The sequence below is a fragment of the Phyllobates terribilis genome, unplaced genomic scaffold (genome assembly GCF_046119375.1).
Source record: "Phyllobates terribilis strain yellow unplaced genomic scaffold, ASM4611937v1 Scaffold_7__3_contigs__length_470593459, whole genome shotgun sequence".
NCBI classification, from domain to species: domain Eukaryota; kingdom Metazoa; phylum Chordata; class Amphibia; order Anura; family Dendrobatidae; genus Phyllobates; species Phyllobates terribilis.
The window spans coordinates 256,688,829-256,707,745 of NW_027362767.1; the positions used below are offsets into that span (position 1 = coordinate 256,688,829).

An 18,917-nucleotide genomic window follows, 5' to 3' on the forward strand; every position below is an offset into this window, starting at 1 on the left:
CCATAAACTGTACCTGTCCCTATCAACTATCTGTGGCGGGGACAAACACAACTCTACTGCTAATAACACACATCACTAAACACATAGCATTGTGCATCCAAATACATTGTAACAATACATGTGTCTTCAAGGGGGAATGTGGGGAACACCTCTACCTCCTTACATTAGCTCTTTGAATCTTCTGTTAATTTTACATTTTCATTTTTTTTACAGTATATCCATTCTATTACACTTGAAACTTCATATGATTCCCAAGCAATTATAGGAAAATAAAGTACTTTTATGTTACTATTATAATAACACACAAACAATAAGAAGACTGACACATTTATGAAAAGCTAGAAATTATTTATTTGTAAAGGGAGGGAGATTTGAGTAGGACTTAGAAAAGAACAAAATTCACATTTTGCAAATTTCATTATTTTCTCTTATGGATGAGTTCTCATTCCTCACTTTCTTTCTGCAAAGACAAAGAAAATACCAAAAGTTATAATAAGGAAGATTAGCACTTTAAAAACATTTGCTGTTGATAACTTTAACAATATATAATGTACAAGTGTATAGAATGTCCTATACCTTTCCACCGATGTCTCGGCTCTTTGCTCTGAGTTTGTTCACTTGGGACTCTGCAATATCAGCTCTTTCCTCAGCTTCCTCCAACTCATGCTGGACTTTCCTGAAGCGGGACAGGTGGGCATTAGCCTGTTCCTCCTACAAGAAGATAAGACATGTTATTCAACAAAACTATATTATGTTAGCTAAGCAACATTCAAAGCAGTTATACACATTGAAAGGATCCTGCATGGTCGATTTAATTATTCAAGAATTTTTTTCCCTACTTACGGATTCTTCAGCCTGTCTCTTGTAAGCCTTGACCTTCAGCTGCAGCTTATCTACCAGATCCTGAAGTCTCAAGACATTCTTTCTATCCTCTTCAGTCTGCAAAAAAGTAAGCATTCATTTAGTAAAGGCAATCAAATAATACCTTATGGATCACCTATGGCCTGATGAACGCCCCTGGAAGAAGCTGCCGGCAAAACGCACATCGGGGTGAGGGGACACTGAGCTGGTCACTCCTGATCCTTGAGGATTCATCGCATTTCTCCAAAGGTCCCCATACCATTTCTAGAAGCTTTCCATCACCTGCATTACTATGAGGGGCTTTCTGAGAGGTATAGTGGACTCTGGCACCACTTCTCTGCATTGATCTATTCTGATTGTGGGAAATAATCCTTTCATTAATAAGCCTTGCAGTTATTTTAAACACATGCTATTACCTTAATTTTTCAGGCTGACACTATCTATTGATCGCTATATTCTTAATTTCCGGAATCGGTGGGCCCCCATTATTATAATCGTTATTATTATTAGATATCCAAAGAAATTTTGTGAGTTTATTAATTTGGTGTCTGTCTATACCAATACTGTACCTTTTTTTTTGTCTGTTGTTGTTACCTGGTATGTGATACCTCAAGGTTTGCCACATTGATTCTTGTAGGTGGGGGGTCACAGTACTTTGATTATCCCAGAACCTTTCATATAACTATATCCTTCTTTTAGGATACTGAACATTATTTGTTTACTGGCCACTTCAGCGTCCCCTATATGTCATTATGCTTTTTTATTGTTTTTTTTAGCATTTATGTTTCAATAAAAGTATTGATTTTAATATTATGGATCTCTTCAGCACTCAGTCTTTGGTATATTAAGTCTGGGTTTGTGGTTGTTTTCATTCAGTGTGAAGTGCCATTTAGCATTATTTGTGGACTTTAAGGATTAACTAATGAACACTTTACCTGGTAAGTAAGTTCTTTCACTCTTCTTTCATATTTGCGGACTCCTTTAATTGCTTCTGTACCACGCTTCTGTTCATTTTCCAGCTCATTTTCTAATTCTCGTACCTGAGACAACAGTGAATATTTAAAGCTATTGCTATTCAAGTTTGAAATATCTAAGCTGAAGAGACTTATATGAGTCCTACCCTAGCTTCCAGTTTCTGGAGCTGTTTCTTGCCACCCTTCAGTGCCAGCTGTTCTGCTTCATCCAGACGGTGCTGAAGATCCTTCACTGTCTGTTCTAGGTTCTTCTTCATTCTCTCTAAGTGGGCGCTGGTGTCCTGCTCCTTCTTCAGTTCTTCTGCCATTAGTGCAGCCTATAAACATAGAAACCAGGAAATTAGAACTTTTTATACAGCATATACTGGTGAATATGTTTATACAGTGTTTCATACATACATCAGTGATCGCCTTTTTGGCTTTTTCTTCTGCATTTCTGGCTTCTTGGACTGCTTCCTCAACTTCATTCTGTAGTTGACTGGCATCATTCTCCAACTTCTTCTTGGTGTTAATTAGGCTTGTGTTCTGTGGGGAGGGCAGCATAGCTATTATCACCCTCTGTCTCCACATTTTATATATTGCCCAATATCCTTGTAGAAGGTCTCACCTGGGAGTGGAGAAGTTGAAGGCGTTCACTTGCATCCAGAAGTTCCTGCTCCGCCACCTTACGGGACCTGTCTGTCTGTTCCAGAGCAGAACGTATCTCCTCAATTTCTGCCTGTTGCAGGTTATTCCTACGTTCCACAACAGCCACTTGTTCTTTTAGATCTTCATGGCTCCTGATGGCATCATCAAGCTGGAGTTGGGCATCCTTAAATACAAAATTATAGGAAAATATTATGTAGATTAAATGTTAGCTTGGTTCTAGGACTGCAGAAAACTGTCTTCAACTAGACAAAGATGCATACACCAGTGATGTGCAGAACATCAATTTACAAGTGCAAATATAATATCATTGCCACTTCTAGTATTACCTTCAGTTGTGTTTGCACATTTCTGAGCTGTTTCTGGGCCTCAGCGGCTTGACGATTGGCATGGCTCAGCTGAATCTCCATCTCATTCAGGTCTCCTTCCATCTTCTTCTTCAGTCTCAGGGCATCATTCCTGCTCCTGATCTCAGCGTCTAATGTGGTCTGCATGGTGTCAATGACTCTCTGGCTGTTTCTCTTCAGTTGTTCAATCTCCTCATCTTTCTCTGCAATTTTTCTGTCTACCTCAGATTTTACTTGATTTAGCTCAAGTTGGATGCGGAGGATCTTTGCTTCTTCATGTTCCAGAGATCCCTATAAGGACATAACAGACTTTTTATAATCTTGGTCACCTAACAAACTTATTTGTGTTTTCAAGTTTACAACATGTTTTCGCACCTCTGCTTCCTCCAAGGCAGCTTGCAGGTCACTCTTCTCCTGTTCTACTTGCTTTCTGGATTTTTCCAGCTCATTGATGGACTTGCCTGACTCAGCAATCTGTTCAGTCAAATCTGAAATCTCCTCTGCAAAATAAAGGCAAAAGTTAATTCTATGAGAACTGGTCTTGACCATAGTTGGGTGCGTGTAATCGGTACCATTAATGACTAGCCTTATATTAAAGATAAAGCAATGTAACGTGCTTACGTTGCAAGTTCTTGTTCTCCCGTTTCAAGGTTTCAACTTGTTCTAAAGCTTCCTCATAGGCATTCTTCATCTTGAAGATCTCTGTGCTCAGGCTACGGGCTTCCTTCTGAACTGCCTCCAACTCAGCCTGACCCTCTTCATATTTCTGTTTCCATTCAACAAGAACCTGCACAAAGACAGCCATTAAGTCATGGTCTTATGTTTCCTATGTTATACCAAAGCAAACAAAGATTATCTTCTATTGACCATAATAATTTTATATGCAGACCTTACCTTATCAAAGTTCCTCTGCTTCTTATCTAAAGCAGCAGCTGCACTATTTGCCCTTTCTACATCAACCATCAGGTCCTCTACTTCAGCCTGCAGCCTCTGTTTGGTCTTCTCCAGGGAGGCACATTTGGAATTTACAGCCTCTACTTGTTCCTCAGCATCCTGGAGACGCTGCGCAAGTTTCTTCCTGAAGGTGAATAGTTGGAAGATGAATTACCTTAGATACATATCTATTGTATCATCCATATAATCTGTTACATAGAATCTTACTTGGCCTCTTCCAATTCCTCTGTGCGCTGAATGGCGTCAGTCTCATATTTGGTTCTCCATTGTGATACTTCACCATTGGCCTTGGACAGAGATCTTTGAAGTTCTGCTTTTGCCTCTTGCTCCTCCTCATATTGCTCACGGAGCAAATCACAGTCATGGCGAGCTGATTGCAAACCATGGGCAAGTGCATTTTTGGCCTATTGGTATGTAGTAAAAAATAATTTTAATTTGTTAATCTGCATTGAAATTAGAAATACCGGAAAACAAGCTATTTACATGCAATACAGGGTGGGTGCTTGAAAAAAAAAAAATTTGGACTGGAACATTTTAATATTTGAATAGTAGTCTAACAAACGTAATTGTACATATATGTACCTTGGTTTCCTCCTCCAGTTGCCTCTTGAGCTCTTCAACCTGCTGTGTGAATCCTTGTTTTCCTCTGGTCAGCTGAGAAATCAGAGCTTCTTTTTCTTCTAATTGACGGGAGAGCTCACCTAATGATATGAAATAACACAGTAATATAGAGCACAATGTAATCCAATGTGGAAACTTTTACCTTAGCACATCATAGCAAATCAAGGAAAATAAAATGTACACACAGATGAAATCTAAAATGTAACTATTAATATTATTAATAGGTATAGGTTTGAAAAGTCTTTGACATACTCACCATTTTCTGTCTGTAAACGGGCTCTTTGGGCTGAGACATCATTGATAAGACGCTGGTGCTCATCATTTTTAGACTTAAGTTCACTGTGCTGATCCTCTAGAACGCGGCTCACTTTTTCAAGGTTGGCCTTTACAGATAAAAAATGTGAGCAGTACTGAGTTTATTACACAAAAATAATATTTTGTTTCCAGTTGGTAATTCTTGTACCTTTGATTTTGAGACATTCTCTAAGTTGCTAGCAAGGTCGTCAATTTCCATCTTCAGCTCACTCTTCTCCTTCTCCAGCTTCTGTTTAACTCGCTGGAGATTATCAATCTGTTCTCCAAGTTCAGCAACACTGTCGGCATGCTTCTTGCGCAGGGCAGCTGAGGTGGCTTCATGCTGGAGTGTGGACTCTTCCAAGTCGCGTCTCAGTTTCTGAAACTCTGCCTCACGTTTCTTATTCAACTCAACCTGAGCTGAGGTTGCACCTCCAGCTTCTTCAAGCCTTTCACTGATCTCCTCAAGTTCTCTAGAGAGGTCAGCCCTCAGTTTTTCAACTTTTGCACGAGCTGTACGCTCAGCTTCGATTTCCTCCTCCAACTCTTCAATACGGGCCTAGTATGAAAGGATGGATTGTTTTACATTCTACCTGTTTATCTAGAGCCATATACTTTTACTGACTGACCCACTATATAATGATACCTGCAGCTCCTTGATCTTCTTCTGCAGCTGAGAACCCAGGGACTGCTCATCTTCAATCTTTCCTTGCAGCTGACTTATTTCAAAGTCCTTCCTGTATTTGTAAATTGCAGACATTTACAAGTTACATTCATTTAAAAAACAAAAACATTTCCTGTTAAAGATAAACTAGAACAAACATACTAACTTCTTAAGTTTTTCTTCAGCTTGCTGTTTCTCATTTTCAAGATCCATAACTGTTTCTTGAGACAACTTCAAATCACCTTCAAGCTTTCTCTTGGCTCGTTCAAGGTCAAGACGAAGCTTCTTCTCTTGTTCCAAGGATCCTTCCAGCTAATAAGATGTAAAATTATTAAGCATTTTTTGAGATTATTATATTAAATTTCATAGATTACAATAAGAATACTCACATCGTCAACTTGTTGTTCAAGTTTAGTTTTAGCTTTGGTCAGAGAGCTGACTTTATCCTCCTCAGCCTGCAAGTCATCAAGAGTTTGCTGGTGAGCCTCCTGGAGCGCTTTCTTCTCTTTGGTAATCTTTGAGATGCTCTCATCCAATACAGCCAACTCTTCAGTAAGGTTTTTAACCTAGAGATAAAGGATGAGTTATTTTGTAAAATTGTATTTCTTGCAATTGAATGGCATTGCTATAGAAGACTAGTCAAATCATTTACCTTGTTTTCAGTGGCATGCTTTTCCTTCTCAACTTTGGCCAAAGTAAGCTCTAAGTCATCAATATCTTTCTTCAATTCTGAGCATTCATCTTCCAGTTTCCTCTTCTTTGCAGTCAGTTCTGCATTACTTTCCTCCTCATCTTCAAGCCTTTCTGTTATTTCTTTAATCTTTGCTTCCAGTTGGATTTTATTCTTAATGAGACCTTCACATCTCTCTTCTGCATCAGCCAAGCTTTCTCCTTCCTTAAAAGTAAAAAATAAAGGATTAAAGGATTTAAGACTTGCATAAAAATGACATCAAGAAGTGATTAACTTGTTTAGTGTTTTTTTTTTTCTTACGGATTGCACTTGCAGGACTAAGTCATTTTTTTCTTGCAGGAAAGCAACCATTTTCTCTTCCAGTTCTTTCCTTCTTGCTTCTGACTTGGCAAGGGCTTCTTTGGTCTTCTCAAACTCTTCCTTCATGTTAGCCATCTCCTTTTCAGTCTCAGCACTCTTCAGAAGAGGTTTGATCTTGAAGTACAGCTTCATCCATGGCCAATGCTTAACATTCATAAATGACCTGATATTGTACTGGATAACAAAGATTGCTTCCCTAAGGGATCAAAAATGCACTTGATAAGATAAAAAATGATCGCCAATATTTATTTTTTAAAAATCTATTTAAGTTTCAATGCTAAATACCTTCTCTCCATCATTTTCTTGAATTCAACTCTCATTAAGAAACCTCTGCACAAAGCCTGAGTACGAGTGATGAGCTGTGCCAACTTTTCATCTCTCATTTCTTCCAGAGTACCCAGTAGACCAGCTTTGAAGAAAACCTGTTGGAATGTAAAGTTAATAATCTCCTTTCTTTAAATAAAATTGGCCTAATTATGTCTACTATTCCAAAAAGTATTTCTTTACCTTGGTGTGTCCAAACTTGTACTGTGTATGATCCACATCAATAGAGCCAAGGAGTTTCTCAGAGGCCTTCTTGCTGTCAATGAATTGTCCATCTGGGATTGCACTAGCATTGAGGACCTTATAACTGAAGATGGCAATAGGAAAATAAAACTGTTAGACTACAACAAGAGGTGTTACAGAAATTTCAACAAAACTCTAGAAGATATTTAGAAGGGTAGTACCACCACTTCTTTTTTTTGCAACCTCCATGGTATGAGTTAGACCAGACACACACTACAAAGAGCATCTCAGCTCCGGTATTCGGAACAAAACCCACTATTACAAGATTTATATGCATTTATTTCAATAGGGTCCAAGTTATGCTGCATTTCTAGAGGCCACAAGGAGCATCTCTCAGATGATAACAGGTGAAAATTAAATAAATAGTAGGTGTGGGGCAGCTTGAATTTAAAAAGGGATTGTCCAGCTGGGACAAACCTTTGATTGGATTGAGTAACTACAGGATATGATCAAGTATTTACCGTTGCTTGAAGTCACCATAGAGGATTCTGCTGGGGAAGCCCTTTCTGCAGATTCTTATACCCTCCAGCACACCATTACATCTCAGTTGGTGGATGATCAGATGATTCTCCATGATACCTGGATGAAAACAGAATATACCATTAAAAAAATTCTAATCTTTAACTATTTTTTTGTAATAGATATTGGAAGTGATTTTACCTGGAGTCTTGGTCTCATTGGGAATCAGACAACGCACAAAATGAGGATGGGTGCTCCTCAGGTTAGTCATAAGCTTGTTCAGATTTTCCTATGGAATACGAAAACTGACTTGTTACAGAAATCCACATGTTTCTACATGTTAGGAAAACATCTCAGGTTGTGGATGAGCTTACTCTGAAGAGAGCAGAGACAGTCTGGAAAGATGAGCCCTTCTTTTTCTTTCCACCTTTTCCTCCAGCATCAGGAGCTATAAAATAATTTTTAAATAAAAAAAGAATTATAGAAGATATAACCTCTCCAAGAACTGCTTCTATCAGTTGCCAACTTGCCATCAGTTCCGGCGTAGCTGGAATATAGGAAAGATAAGAGTTTTATTGAAGATTTTTGGTAGAGGCCAACAACAGTCTCGTTCAGTGGGTCCTTGTTCTTGTCCAGCCAGCCAGAGATGTTGTAATCCACAGTACCAGCATAATGCACCAAGGAGAAGTGAGCTTCTGCCTTTCCTTTACCAGGCTTGGGCTTCTCAAAGTTCTTGCACTTTCCAAGATGCTGGTCATAGAGCTTGTTCTTGAAGGATGTGTCAGTAGCTTTGGGGAACATGCACTCTTCCTCCAGGATTGAGAAGATACCCATGGGCTATATGCAGAAAGTGATAGTCATTAAGCTCGGATTTCTTATGTTGTTTTTTTAAGCAATGAATAGGTAAAGCTGGTACCAACCTTCTCAATGAGCTCAATGCAAGCAGCCAGATCCATACCGAAGTCAATGAATTCCCAATCAATTCCTTCCTTCTTGTACTCTTCTTGTTCCAGGACAAACATGTGATGGTTGAAGAACTGCTGTAATTTCTCATTGGTGAAGTTAATGCAGAGCTGCTCTAGACTGTTGTACTGGAAAAGTCAATGAGTATGAAAATTTAGCAAAAGAAAAGACCAACAGTTCATTTATATAATCACACTTTTACTCACATCAAAGATCTCAAATCCAGCAATATCCAGCACACCGATGAAGTACTGTCTTGGCAGTTTAGTGTCCAGCTGCTGGTTGATACGTGCGACCATCCAGAAGAAAAGCTTCTCATAAACTGACTTGGTGAGGGCACCAATGGAATTGTAAACCTAAGGAGAAAAAACATCAAATTCTCTTCTTAGATGTGTCCTCACATTTCTCCTAGAAAGTCGTACAGATCTAATATTGATTTTTACCTGTTGAACGGTTTGTCCCTTGGTGACAAATTCATTTCCGACTTTGACCCTTGGGTAGCACAAAGCCTTCTGAAGATCAGCAGAGTTCAGACCCATCAGGTAGCCAATTTTATCAGCAACTAAGGAAGCAGAAATGATCATTTATATTCTCTGAATCTAACAATCTACAGAAGCCTTGTATATTATTATTTACTATACCTTCTGTGCCATCGGGTTCAGCCTGCTCCTCTCTTTGCTTTTGCTTGAATTTCATGTTACCGTGGTGCATGACTGCGCCAGTCATCTTGTAGATGCCATTCTTTTCATCTGGTGTGAAGCCCAGGATATCGATGGCGCTCTGTGGTGTATATATATATATATATTTAATATGTGTCATTATATGCTCAAGCCTTAAAAAAAAACTAAAGATTACAGCACTAAGTAGGTTCTTAGGAAAATATCTTACGTCTGTGGCCATAAACTCCTCTACATCATCAATGCTCTTCACAGAAATTTCACCTTGGCTGATGGAGGGGTAGTCGTATGGGTTTGTAGTAATGAGAAGCATTTCTAGGAAGAAGTGGTGTTTGCTATAAATCCACAACTCACTGTCAACCTCCAATTTGAACCAATGAATCTAAAATTACTCACCAACAACTTCCGGCCTCTTGTTCGTCTGGATTTGGTAGAAGATGTGGTAGCTCCTTTCTGCTGAAAGCTGGAAGGTTACTCTGGACTTTTCCAGCAGGTCTGTAGATGAGTGATATTACAGGTCAGTGATAGTAAGAAGACACATACTAGATGACTAAAGTCTTTAATCTAAGACTTACAAGCCTCAATATCAGCGGAAGCCAGTTTTCCTGTTGTTCCAAAATGGATTCTGATGAATTTACCCTAAGGATTGTGTATATATGGAACTTCAGTAAAGGACTTATTTTCTTATAAAACAAGTAAAGTATATGTAGTCTAAAACAGCTTTGCTACTTACAAAACGAGAGGAGTTGTCATTTCTCACAGTTTTGGCATTTCCAAAGGCTTCCAGCAGGGGGTTGGCCTGGATGATTTGATCTTCCAGTGTTCCCTAAAATACACAATATGTGATGTATTCCCACACCAAGAAGTGATGTAATGCAGTATACAGGAATCTGTATTGTTAGATATTCATGTTACTCATTATCCAAAGTTTACCTGCAGCTTGTTGCTTGACTCCTTCTTCTTTTGTGAATCACTAGCAACAGCTGCAATTGTTGCAAAGTATTGGATGACACGCTTGGTGTTTACAGTCTTTCCAGCACCAGATTCTCCGCTAGGGTGGAAAATGGAGATCATTGGTTAGGACCGTGATTTCCTCAGTGAAAGGTTTTTGAAGCTAGAAAATAAATGTGATCAATACTCCAGGTGGGACGAATTCTTGCTGCATTTGTCGTACACATCGGGGTAAACATCAGGAAATTTTTCACTATATAGGATCTCAGGATAAAATGTGCACACGTATAGAATGGCAGATTTGAGTATGCTATTCTATATCACAAAAATAAAAAGCTACACTTGCTTGGTGGAGGTCAAAGGACACTCATGGTGAGTGGGGACCTGCAGATGGACTAGACAGACATGGCAGGAGCTTTCCCAGCCTATACAACAATGATCCACTGAATATACAGTCTGATTGCCCCTTGTCACTATGCCTTCACTGTGTTTTGGGAGCTGGGCCCTTCGTAGTTTAGTCACAGTATTATCTTACGGTAAGTTATAAACTGTACTACTTACGTAATCAGGATTGACTGGTTTTCACGATCTGAAAAGCAAAAACAAAAAACGCATATTTATTCAATGCTTTTACCATGAGTTTCTGTACAGTTCACACGTTTTTATACTTTTTCTTCAACTGCCCATTTACTGTGAGAAAGACAATGCAATCATTATTGCAACGACTTGTATTTAATTACCTGTTAACATGAACTGATAAGCGTTATCAGAGATGGAGAAGATGTGTGGTGGCGCTTCCATACGCTTCTTTCCTCTGTATCCAGCAACAACTTCGGGGTTGTACACTGGCAGCCACTTGTAGGGGTTGACAGTGACACAGAAAAGGCCGGAGTAGGTCTGGAATTACAGGGTAAAGGTAATAGTTCCAAATATGTGCTATACCAGAAATGATTTAATCATAAACTTAGGTTAACCAGAAAAAGATATATTGCTAAGTCAAGGGCCAGCAGTGTAGAAAGATGTCTTTTAAGGTTTTGTATTTCTACCTTTTAGTTTTGTGATATTTACAAATAGCAAAAAGATAGAAGGCTTACATAGATCATCCAGGCTGCGTAACGCTCTTTGAGGTTGTAGAGCACAGACGCCTCGTTCAGGTGAGTCATCATTGCCATATCCTCAATTTTATCAAACTTGGGAGGATTCTGGGGGTAAACCTGGCTGTCTTTAACGGTTACATCCTGGAAAGAATAAGAGGCTTGGTTTAGTTGAACATTTCAGTGATTTACTTGTAATTTGCCACCGACCCTTAGTTAATGTTAGGAGATTGAAAGTATTCTCTACCCATAGCCAACTATTTATTTTATGTTAATGATAGTAAACTTTCCCTTATGTAACAAATGAATGATAGTAATGTTCACCTTCCCATCATCGGTCTTCACTGTGACTTTGCCACTGTCGCGAGCGGTGATGAGACCTTTCACGTACAGTTCTTTGGCATCATCCACAAAGCAATTGTTCTTGGCATCAAATGGTTTGTTCTGTGCCTCCAATCTTTCTTTTTCTGATTTCCGCAGGAAGGGTGCGGCTGGCCCAAAAACCGACATTTCACCATCTCCCGACATGGTTGAGGCAGTCTGTTGGAAATATAAAAATATATACTCTTTTCGTCAGCCTGATAAAGATGGTGTCATGTTTGCAAAGGAAATTCAATACAAAGCATGAAGTTTTTTTTACAGAAACTGTTTCAAATCTATTTGTGTGATCCAAATGAAATTATGGCAGGAGATTTAGTAGTTTATAGCAATAAAGCAAAGTGTCACCCATTGATCAGCTGTTCTCAGAGTCCCTGCAGCTGCGACTCTCCACAATCGGGTGTAATCTGTGGAAGATTTTGGCAGCAAGGGTTCACTTTCTCTGTAGCACCCCCAACAGGTGACATCAAGCATTACACAGTTTACATTAATCACTGTAGTGACAAGCTGGACTTTCTTTGTATATATCTTATTTATTAAAGCATCAAGGTCCTGAAGAGGAAATCCCACTCTATTTACTAAGACGGCTATAAGGGGAGAATTAGCTTCTTAAACCACAATTTTTTTAAATTTGATAATATAGATCATGCTGAAATTCACCTGCGTGTGTGTGGGGTAGGGCATTTACATACATACCTATAGAGACGTGTACATGAAAGTGGTGCACACAATGAAGTCAGTGAGTATTGTAACGATATCTGCTGCTACATTGACAAATGTGTTATTAAACATAATGCGTCTACCTAAACTTCACAGGTAGAAGGAAGGAGCTCTCCTGGCCACATACTGTCCTGCAGCCAAAGTCTCAGAGACTTCAGTACTTAAGGACTGCATGGCGACATGTTGTCAGGTGTGTATGGGATTCCTACATACAGCCCACATCCCTAGGTGAGCACATAATACTACTAAATATGTTGCATTAGAAAATTACATTTATCAATGTGTTAGTCGCCCAGAGCTACTTAAAGCTCCAATCGCACAAAGATTTTGGTGCAGTTTTTTTTTAAACGAATACCAGAAATGTATTCAGACATAATGGGAAAAAGAAAAGAAGGATATGTAATTCTCATTCCCTCTGGATCCACTTCTGACATTGGCTAAAAAAAAAAAAAATCTGAAAAACTGCATGTGTTCTTCCAGCCTTAGACATGGATGTAAATGAGATTAATGTTTTATGTGAAGAACAGAATACAATTGATTAATAGGTAAGTGTGAAATTAGCTTGCTTTGTTAATACAGAGACTTACCTGTTAGTGCTGCTCTTGATGAAATGATCTTCTCTGCCCCTTGAAAGAAATGAAAATAAAATCAAGTTATAGAAGTGAATGGACTGCAGCTTGTATCCCAGTCTTAAGTCAGTGAAGCCAGAACTTACCAAGAGGTTACGAGTAAGGAGCCGACTGGAGGGTTTATATACAGAACTTTCTGCTCCCTCAGCATAACTGCACTCCTGGTAAGGAATGACTCCATCCCCATAACTGTCCATAGAAACCCAACACTTTCTGTTCTTCACAAGTAAAAATAACTGAACATTTCTCAGGCATCTGTCTGTCCTTTTGTGTTATCTACACACTTGGCTGTCACCAAATTGTAAGAACTAAGTGCTCAGAGAAGGAGCCTGCAAATAATACAGCTATCTGTCTGAGTCATAGCCATCTAATAGCTATATCTACGGTATCTATCTATCTATCTATCTATCTACTGTATCTATCTATCAATCATATATTTCTAGCTCATATTTATCTATTATCAGTTCATTTATGTATCTGATATCTTTCCCATATTATTTACCTGATTAGATATCTACTAAATATAAAAGAGGCAGCACTATAAATATATAAAAAGTAGGGGTATTTTATTGACTCAAGAAAAAACAGCAAAAAAGGGCAGCAATGTTTACCTGCCCAGATCTTCAAAGCCAAATGCACTACCAGGATGCAGCAGACCCACATAAAGATGGCGGCTATACAGGTGCAAAATACTGATGAGACAATCACTCACAACCTACCATTTCATGGAGGAGGTGACTGCTTAGTATTTGAATTGCACAAAAAATGGCTTGTATAGGGTGCTGTTCACACTAGGGTAGTGCACAGTATCCGGCTTACAGCCTATTAGTTACGCCCATACTATTAGACTAGGCGGGCTGCCCGGTACTATCCAAGTGCACCCCCTGGGAACAGACACACTAGTTTACAATGCCCGCACTGATGGGCCTGGCTGCACCCTGGAATAAAAGTGTGCAAAAATACATATATATATATATATATATATATATATATATATATATATATATATATATATATATAGTACAGACCAAAAGTTTGGACACACCTTCTCATTTAAAGATTTTTCTGTATTTTCATGACTTTGAAATTATTTATCGAATATCTATCCATCTCATATTTATCTGTATGTCTATATCATAACAGCACTGGTCTTTATTCTGATTGACAACAAAGACATCTTACATTTCACCAATTTTAAAGCAATATGTGTCTCTCTCTCCTGTGTTTAGAGCGCAGATGACACCTGGAATCCATCAGGTTTATTCTGTAAGTATAATTTTATCATAGTCCGTTGCACAGCACAATTTGGTACTACTAGTTATACTAGTTAGTAAAAGATTTACAGACAAGAATAGAGAGCTAATACAAAATAAAAGCCCTGATTCATCATTGCCTTTGCACCTGTTTATTTGGCTAGTTTTGTGCCTGTTTTTTATTTGTACCCAATTGATTATTTTATTTGCACCTTTTTTAAGTCTATTTTATAAAGGCTCTCCTGTTATCTGCTTTGTGTTTTACGATATGAGATGTCTTCAACTAATTCATCAATTGTGACTTTTTACATGGCGCAGCTCCACTCCAGTCCCACATCATGTATATTGCAGTTTACTGGTATTTTGGGACAGTTTTTGCTCCATTTTACAAAACTTGTTACTTTTGGAAACAAGAAGTCCCAAAAGCAGTTCAAGGTAGAAAAAAAGACCATTTTAGACTTTGTGCGTGTTCTATTTGAAAGAATTTTGCACCAAAAATGCCAACTAATATCACAAAACAAAAAAGTAAAGTGATTTAAAAGAATACGCAAATGATGAATCAGGGCCGAAGGTTACAAAATGGCAGTAAGAGTGATCCGTTCAGCTGAGATGAGCTTCTAGTCCCTCCTATGTAGTATAGAAGCAGCTGCACAGTCTAACGCCAGCATCTTCTGGACTGAGAAGATCATTATTAAATTCTGGAATTTAATAATGAGTTCTGGTATTATTGCATTGAATATTTATTGGACAACAGGATATCTACACAGGCAGGGTGTGATTGACATCAGTTCTGAAATGAATCGGTACAATACAACAAGCTAGTCAAGATTACCAATGGGGTTTTTCAAACTGTAGTAATCACTCAAACTAATCTAATTGGTCATGTCAAAAATTTCAATTGATAAAAACATAAAACAAATTGTATTCTAAGATATTGTGCAGATGATAGAATCTTAGAGATGATTCGGGATGATCTCGTATAAAGGAAATTTTTGATGGAGTCTGTATGCCATTACTTCAGTATACAGTGAAAATACTTGTGTAGGCAGCGAGCAATAATTACCCTTTAACCTGTGAGGCACACACATGCTATCTATTCCATGCTGTTAGATGTTAGATACCCTTATATATATCTTTTTGGCCATGTCTCCGTATGATGGGCTCATGGTGGGTGCTGCTATTTTCAGTAAAACAATAGATATTTGCCAAAGTTCTTGAAGGTTAGATTCAGACCACTAACACACTATTAATACTATTGGAGAAGAATGTCTTATCGTCCACCAAACAACTTGTAGAAAATGCCATGAGAAGCGCTGAAGGTCACTGTTTTCGTAGACAAGTCCTAAATTTATAAAATCAAAGTAGTTCTGAGTAGATGTCAGTGTCACTCCTAGTGGATTCCTGGTACAAGTGTTTCTTCATATCAGCAAGCCACATAGTGATTTCTTTTTTCACTTAAGGAGTCACATTAGACTAGTTGGCACGTGACTGTAAGTCTGCAAATCGCATATACAGTATATAGCCACATGACTGCCCACGGGCATGAGGAATACAGAGGGATCGTGAATGCACATTGCACACTGTCACAATTCAACAATTCTGTTCTCTGCCTGGACAACCCTTTTAAAAAGGCAAATTCTAGTTTTAAAACTTCTGTGGTCCTCTAGACAACAGGACAGATTTTACCAAAAACTGCCCTCTCCCCACCAGAAGAAGTCAAAGTTCCACAAAGTTATTAAAAGGCTTTTTTTTTATATATAAATTTGGCTCAATCACTCCAACTTGTGTACTTTGTTTGCTGATGTATGCCCGTCTTATTAAATGCTGGCCGTTGTCTTTAGGCCTCTGGGGGCCCTTCTCTCAGAATTCTGCAGCCCTATCATTGTAGCAATGGTGGGGTCTTCAACTTCTGAACCTCCATGATAACATCTTCTGACATGTCCAAGTGACCATCACAAGATGGTAAATGACCACACATTTGTCTCTATGGCTATGTATACCAAGAACACTGATGAGCCATAGCATTAAATGGGTTGTCCCCTACTCGGACAGCTCCTTTATCAATCACTATGTTCCCCTCTTATAAAATAATAACAGCTATACTTTCCTCCGGTGCCGGCGCTAGTGTTGGCACTGGGTCTCCCAGACCTGCAGCTGATCTCTCACTTCCTCTGGATGTCTGATTTGCCCGAAGGCAAGGAGAATGAAATGGCCACTAACTGGCCACAGGGATCACGTGACATAACAATGCCATGTGAGCCCCGGGAGAGCCAGTGCTGATGGCGCTGGCACCGGACTATAGCTGTTATTATTTTATAAGTAGGGAATATAGTGATTGAAAATGGGTTGTCCGAGTAGTGGACAACCCCTTTAAATCCAGGTAAAGTGAATAACAATACAATGGCACCTGACTAGGGGTGGGATATATTTAGCAGCAGGAGAACTGTCTTGGGAAATTGTAATGATTTCAGCGACTTTGACATAGGCCAATATTTTATGGCTCAATGACTGGGTCAGAACATCATGAAAATGGCAGGTCTTGTGGGGAGTTCACAATAATGCAGTTGTTAGTATTTACCGAATGTGATACAAGGTAAGATAGCAAAAGGTGTCCGATCACTCAGAGCATCACAGCTATGATAGAAAGATGTCAGGACCGGCAGAGCATTGCAGCTATGATAGAAAAGTGTCAGAGCATGCACAGTATCACAGCTATAATGGAATAGTCTCATGAAATGCAGTTTGTGTATGAGGCTCTGTACTCTCTGAACCGTCACAGTACCTCCAGAAGCTCCTCTGATGAGCATGTAAGCATCAGGACTAGACCATGGAGCAATGGAAGAAGGCAGAAGAACTGGAGCATAAGTCACATTTTACAAGATGAGGATGACCAGACATGTAATTTACCTAGGGAAGAGTTTTCACCAGGATGCACTTTGGGAAGAAGGCAAGCTGTCAGTGGCCATGTGATGCTCTGGGTACTGTTCTGTTGAATAACATTGGTCCTGCTTTTAATAAGGATGTGACATGAGCAACCTACCTAAACACTGGACAGATCAAGTCCCCCTTCCCATCACAGCAGTTTTTCCTAATAGATCAGGAATGGTCTGAAGAACATAATACGATTGGGATGGTGATTTTTTTCCAGATTCACAGATCCCAATTCGATAGATCTTCAGATGTGATAAAAAATAAGTCCAACCCCTAGAGGCTGCATTGAGCAACTTACTGGGATTAAATGATCTTCTACTAATTTTTGATCCAGATACCACAGGAGACCTTCATAGGTCTTGTACAACCATGCCTTTGTGGGTCAGAGAGGGGGTCCTACACAATATTAGCCAGGTGGTTTTAATGTTTTGTACAGTGTACATTAGAGTTGAGCAAAATGATTCCCAGGATCCTGTTCCAGCAGCCACTTTGGTAGACCATTGAACTAGAGCCCTGCGATCCTCCTCCTGCCTGCCGGTATCCCCAGCACCTCTTCTGATTAGTAAACGCGGCACAAAATGGTCACATTACGCTGGGCTACTGATGTTGCACAGGGCAGGTTAATCAGAAGAGTTATTGGGGGATGCTGGCAGGTAGGAGAAGGTCCCAGGGCTCTGGCCCAGTGAACACTGACTACTTAAGTGGCCACAGGATCAGAGTCCTATGAATGTTTTTGATCAACTCTACCGGACACTTTAGAGGTATTGCGGAGTCCATAATTTCATAGGTCAGAAAGAGGGTCTTACACAATATTAGGCAGGTGGCTGTAGCGTCATGACCAATAAGTGTACATCTCTATCCACTGCGCTATTAAGCATAATTATTGGTATCTTATTACAATAATGACCTCTCGGAGTGTTCAAGGTTGGCAGCTCCTCAGCGCTTGTCATCTTGATGTCGCCATTTTATATAGAAACTATTCAGTTTCCAACACATGTTAAGTGTAATGTTGTCCATTCTAGTTCTGGATTATTGAATTAATGAGTTTCCTAAAGTAGCACAGCTGAAGACAGTGACTGAGAGCGGCCACACTTCCCTAAAACGCTGCATTAGACATGCATTAAGATATGTGGGGGAAACCTGAGCCTATGTCCATGGAAGCGTAAAGCAATAGATGATGAGTTCAGCAAGATTTTAATCTCTTGTGTAGCATGAACAGGACCTTCCTATTGAGGATCCTTATAAAGCGACCTTTGGTATTCTGTCCTACGGATTGTGAAACCATATCCTAAAAAAGTTCACAGCCTGCACATTTCTAAGACCTTGTTTGGAGCCCCGGTAAACACAATTCTGCGCCCTCTTGTTCATCATCATATCTTGTCTTTAATATAGTACGAATTCAGACCCGGCAGACGCAGGTGGGAATATGTGAGTATTAAGGGAATATACTGCATTATTCCTGTATTATCATGGTAGATATCAATCGTTGGTGATGTACTGTGTATTCAAGCTTCCAGAAGCAGCATCTGTAGTATTAGTGAGTCATTGCTCTCTGTTCACACCCTTGATATCGAAACAGGTTTTATATTTAAAATAAGAAATCTAGGAACTGATCCATCACTTCTAGTCATTTTATCATCAGTTTTATTAATCCATGCTTTTATACGCTATTTGCTTCATACATTTTTTGTATAAATGCTCCAATTGTTTTGAAACCTATCTAAAAAAAGTTCCTGCAATCACCAGTTATAAATATTCTTCTAAATTTTTTATTTTCGGTTTTTGATATCAAGCTTTTCATTGTGTTTTTCTGTATTTAGTACCTACGGTAATATATAAATTTATGTTATTACTTGATTGATATTTAGTTTTCATGGCAGATGT

General features: G+C 39.0%; 1 protein-coding gene across 1 annotated transcript; it reads right to left on the bottom strand.

Annotated features, from left to right (window-relative positions):
• Positions 1-334: 334 nt before the first annotated feature.
• On the bottom strand, positions 335-12,915 carry LOC141154455 (myosin-4-like). Its single transcript, XM_073640401.1, has 40 exons — positions 12,808-12,915; positions 11,447-11,662; positions 11,123-11,266; positions 10,769-10,925; positions 10,590-10,617; positions 10,011-10,128; positions 9,811-9,903; positions 9,653-9,716; positions 9,474-9,572; positions 9,289-9,392; positions 9,042-9,180; positions 8,844-8,962; positions 8,607-8,756; positions 8,358-8,528; positions 7,968-8,274; positions 7,812-7,885; positions 7,639-7,726; positions 7,440-7,557; positions 6,919-7,042; positions 6,697-6,833; positions 6,352-6,607; positions 6,013-6,255; positions 5,750-5,926; positions 5,527-5,672; positions 5,343-5,433; positions 4,866-5,255; positions 4,659-4,785; positions 4,364-4,482; positions 3,989-4,185; positions 3,722-3,905; positions 3,449-3,614; positions 3,203-3,327; positions 2,810-3,118; positions 2,443-2,646; positions 2,235-2,360; positions 1,982-2,152; positions 1,797-1,901; positions 844-939; positions 577-711; positions 335-460 (listed from the first exon to the last, which is right to left on the bottom strand). The coding sequence occupies exons 2-40, from the start codon at positions 11,648-11,650 to the stop codon at positions 443-445; spliced, it is 5,823 nt and encodes a 1,940-aa protein (XP_073496502.1). The 5' UTR covers positions 11,651-11,662; positions 12,808-12,915; the 3' UTR covers positions 335-442.
• Between the last annotated feature and the right edge of the window lie 6,002 nt (positions 12,916-18,917).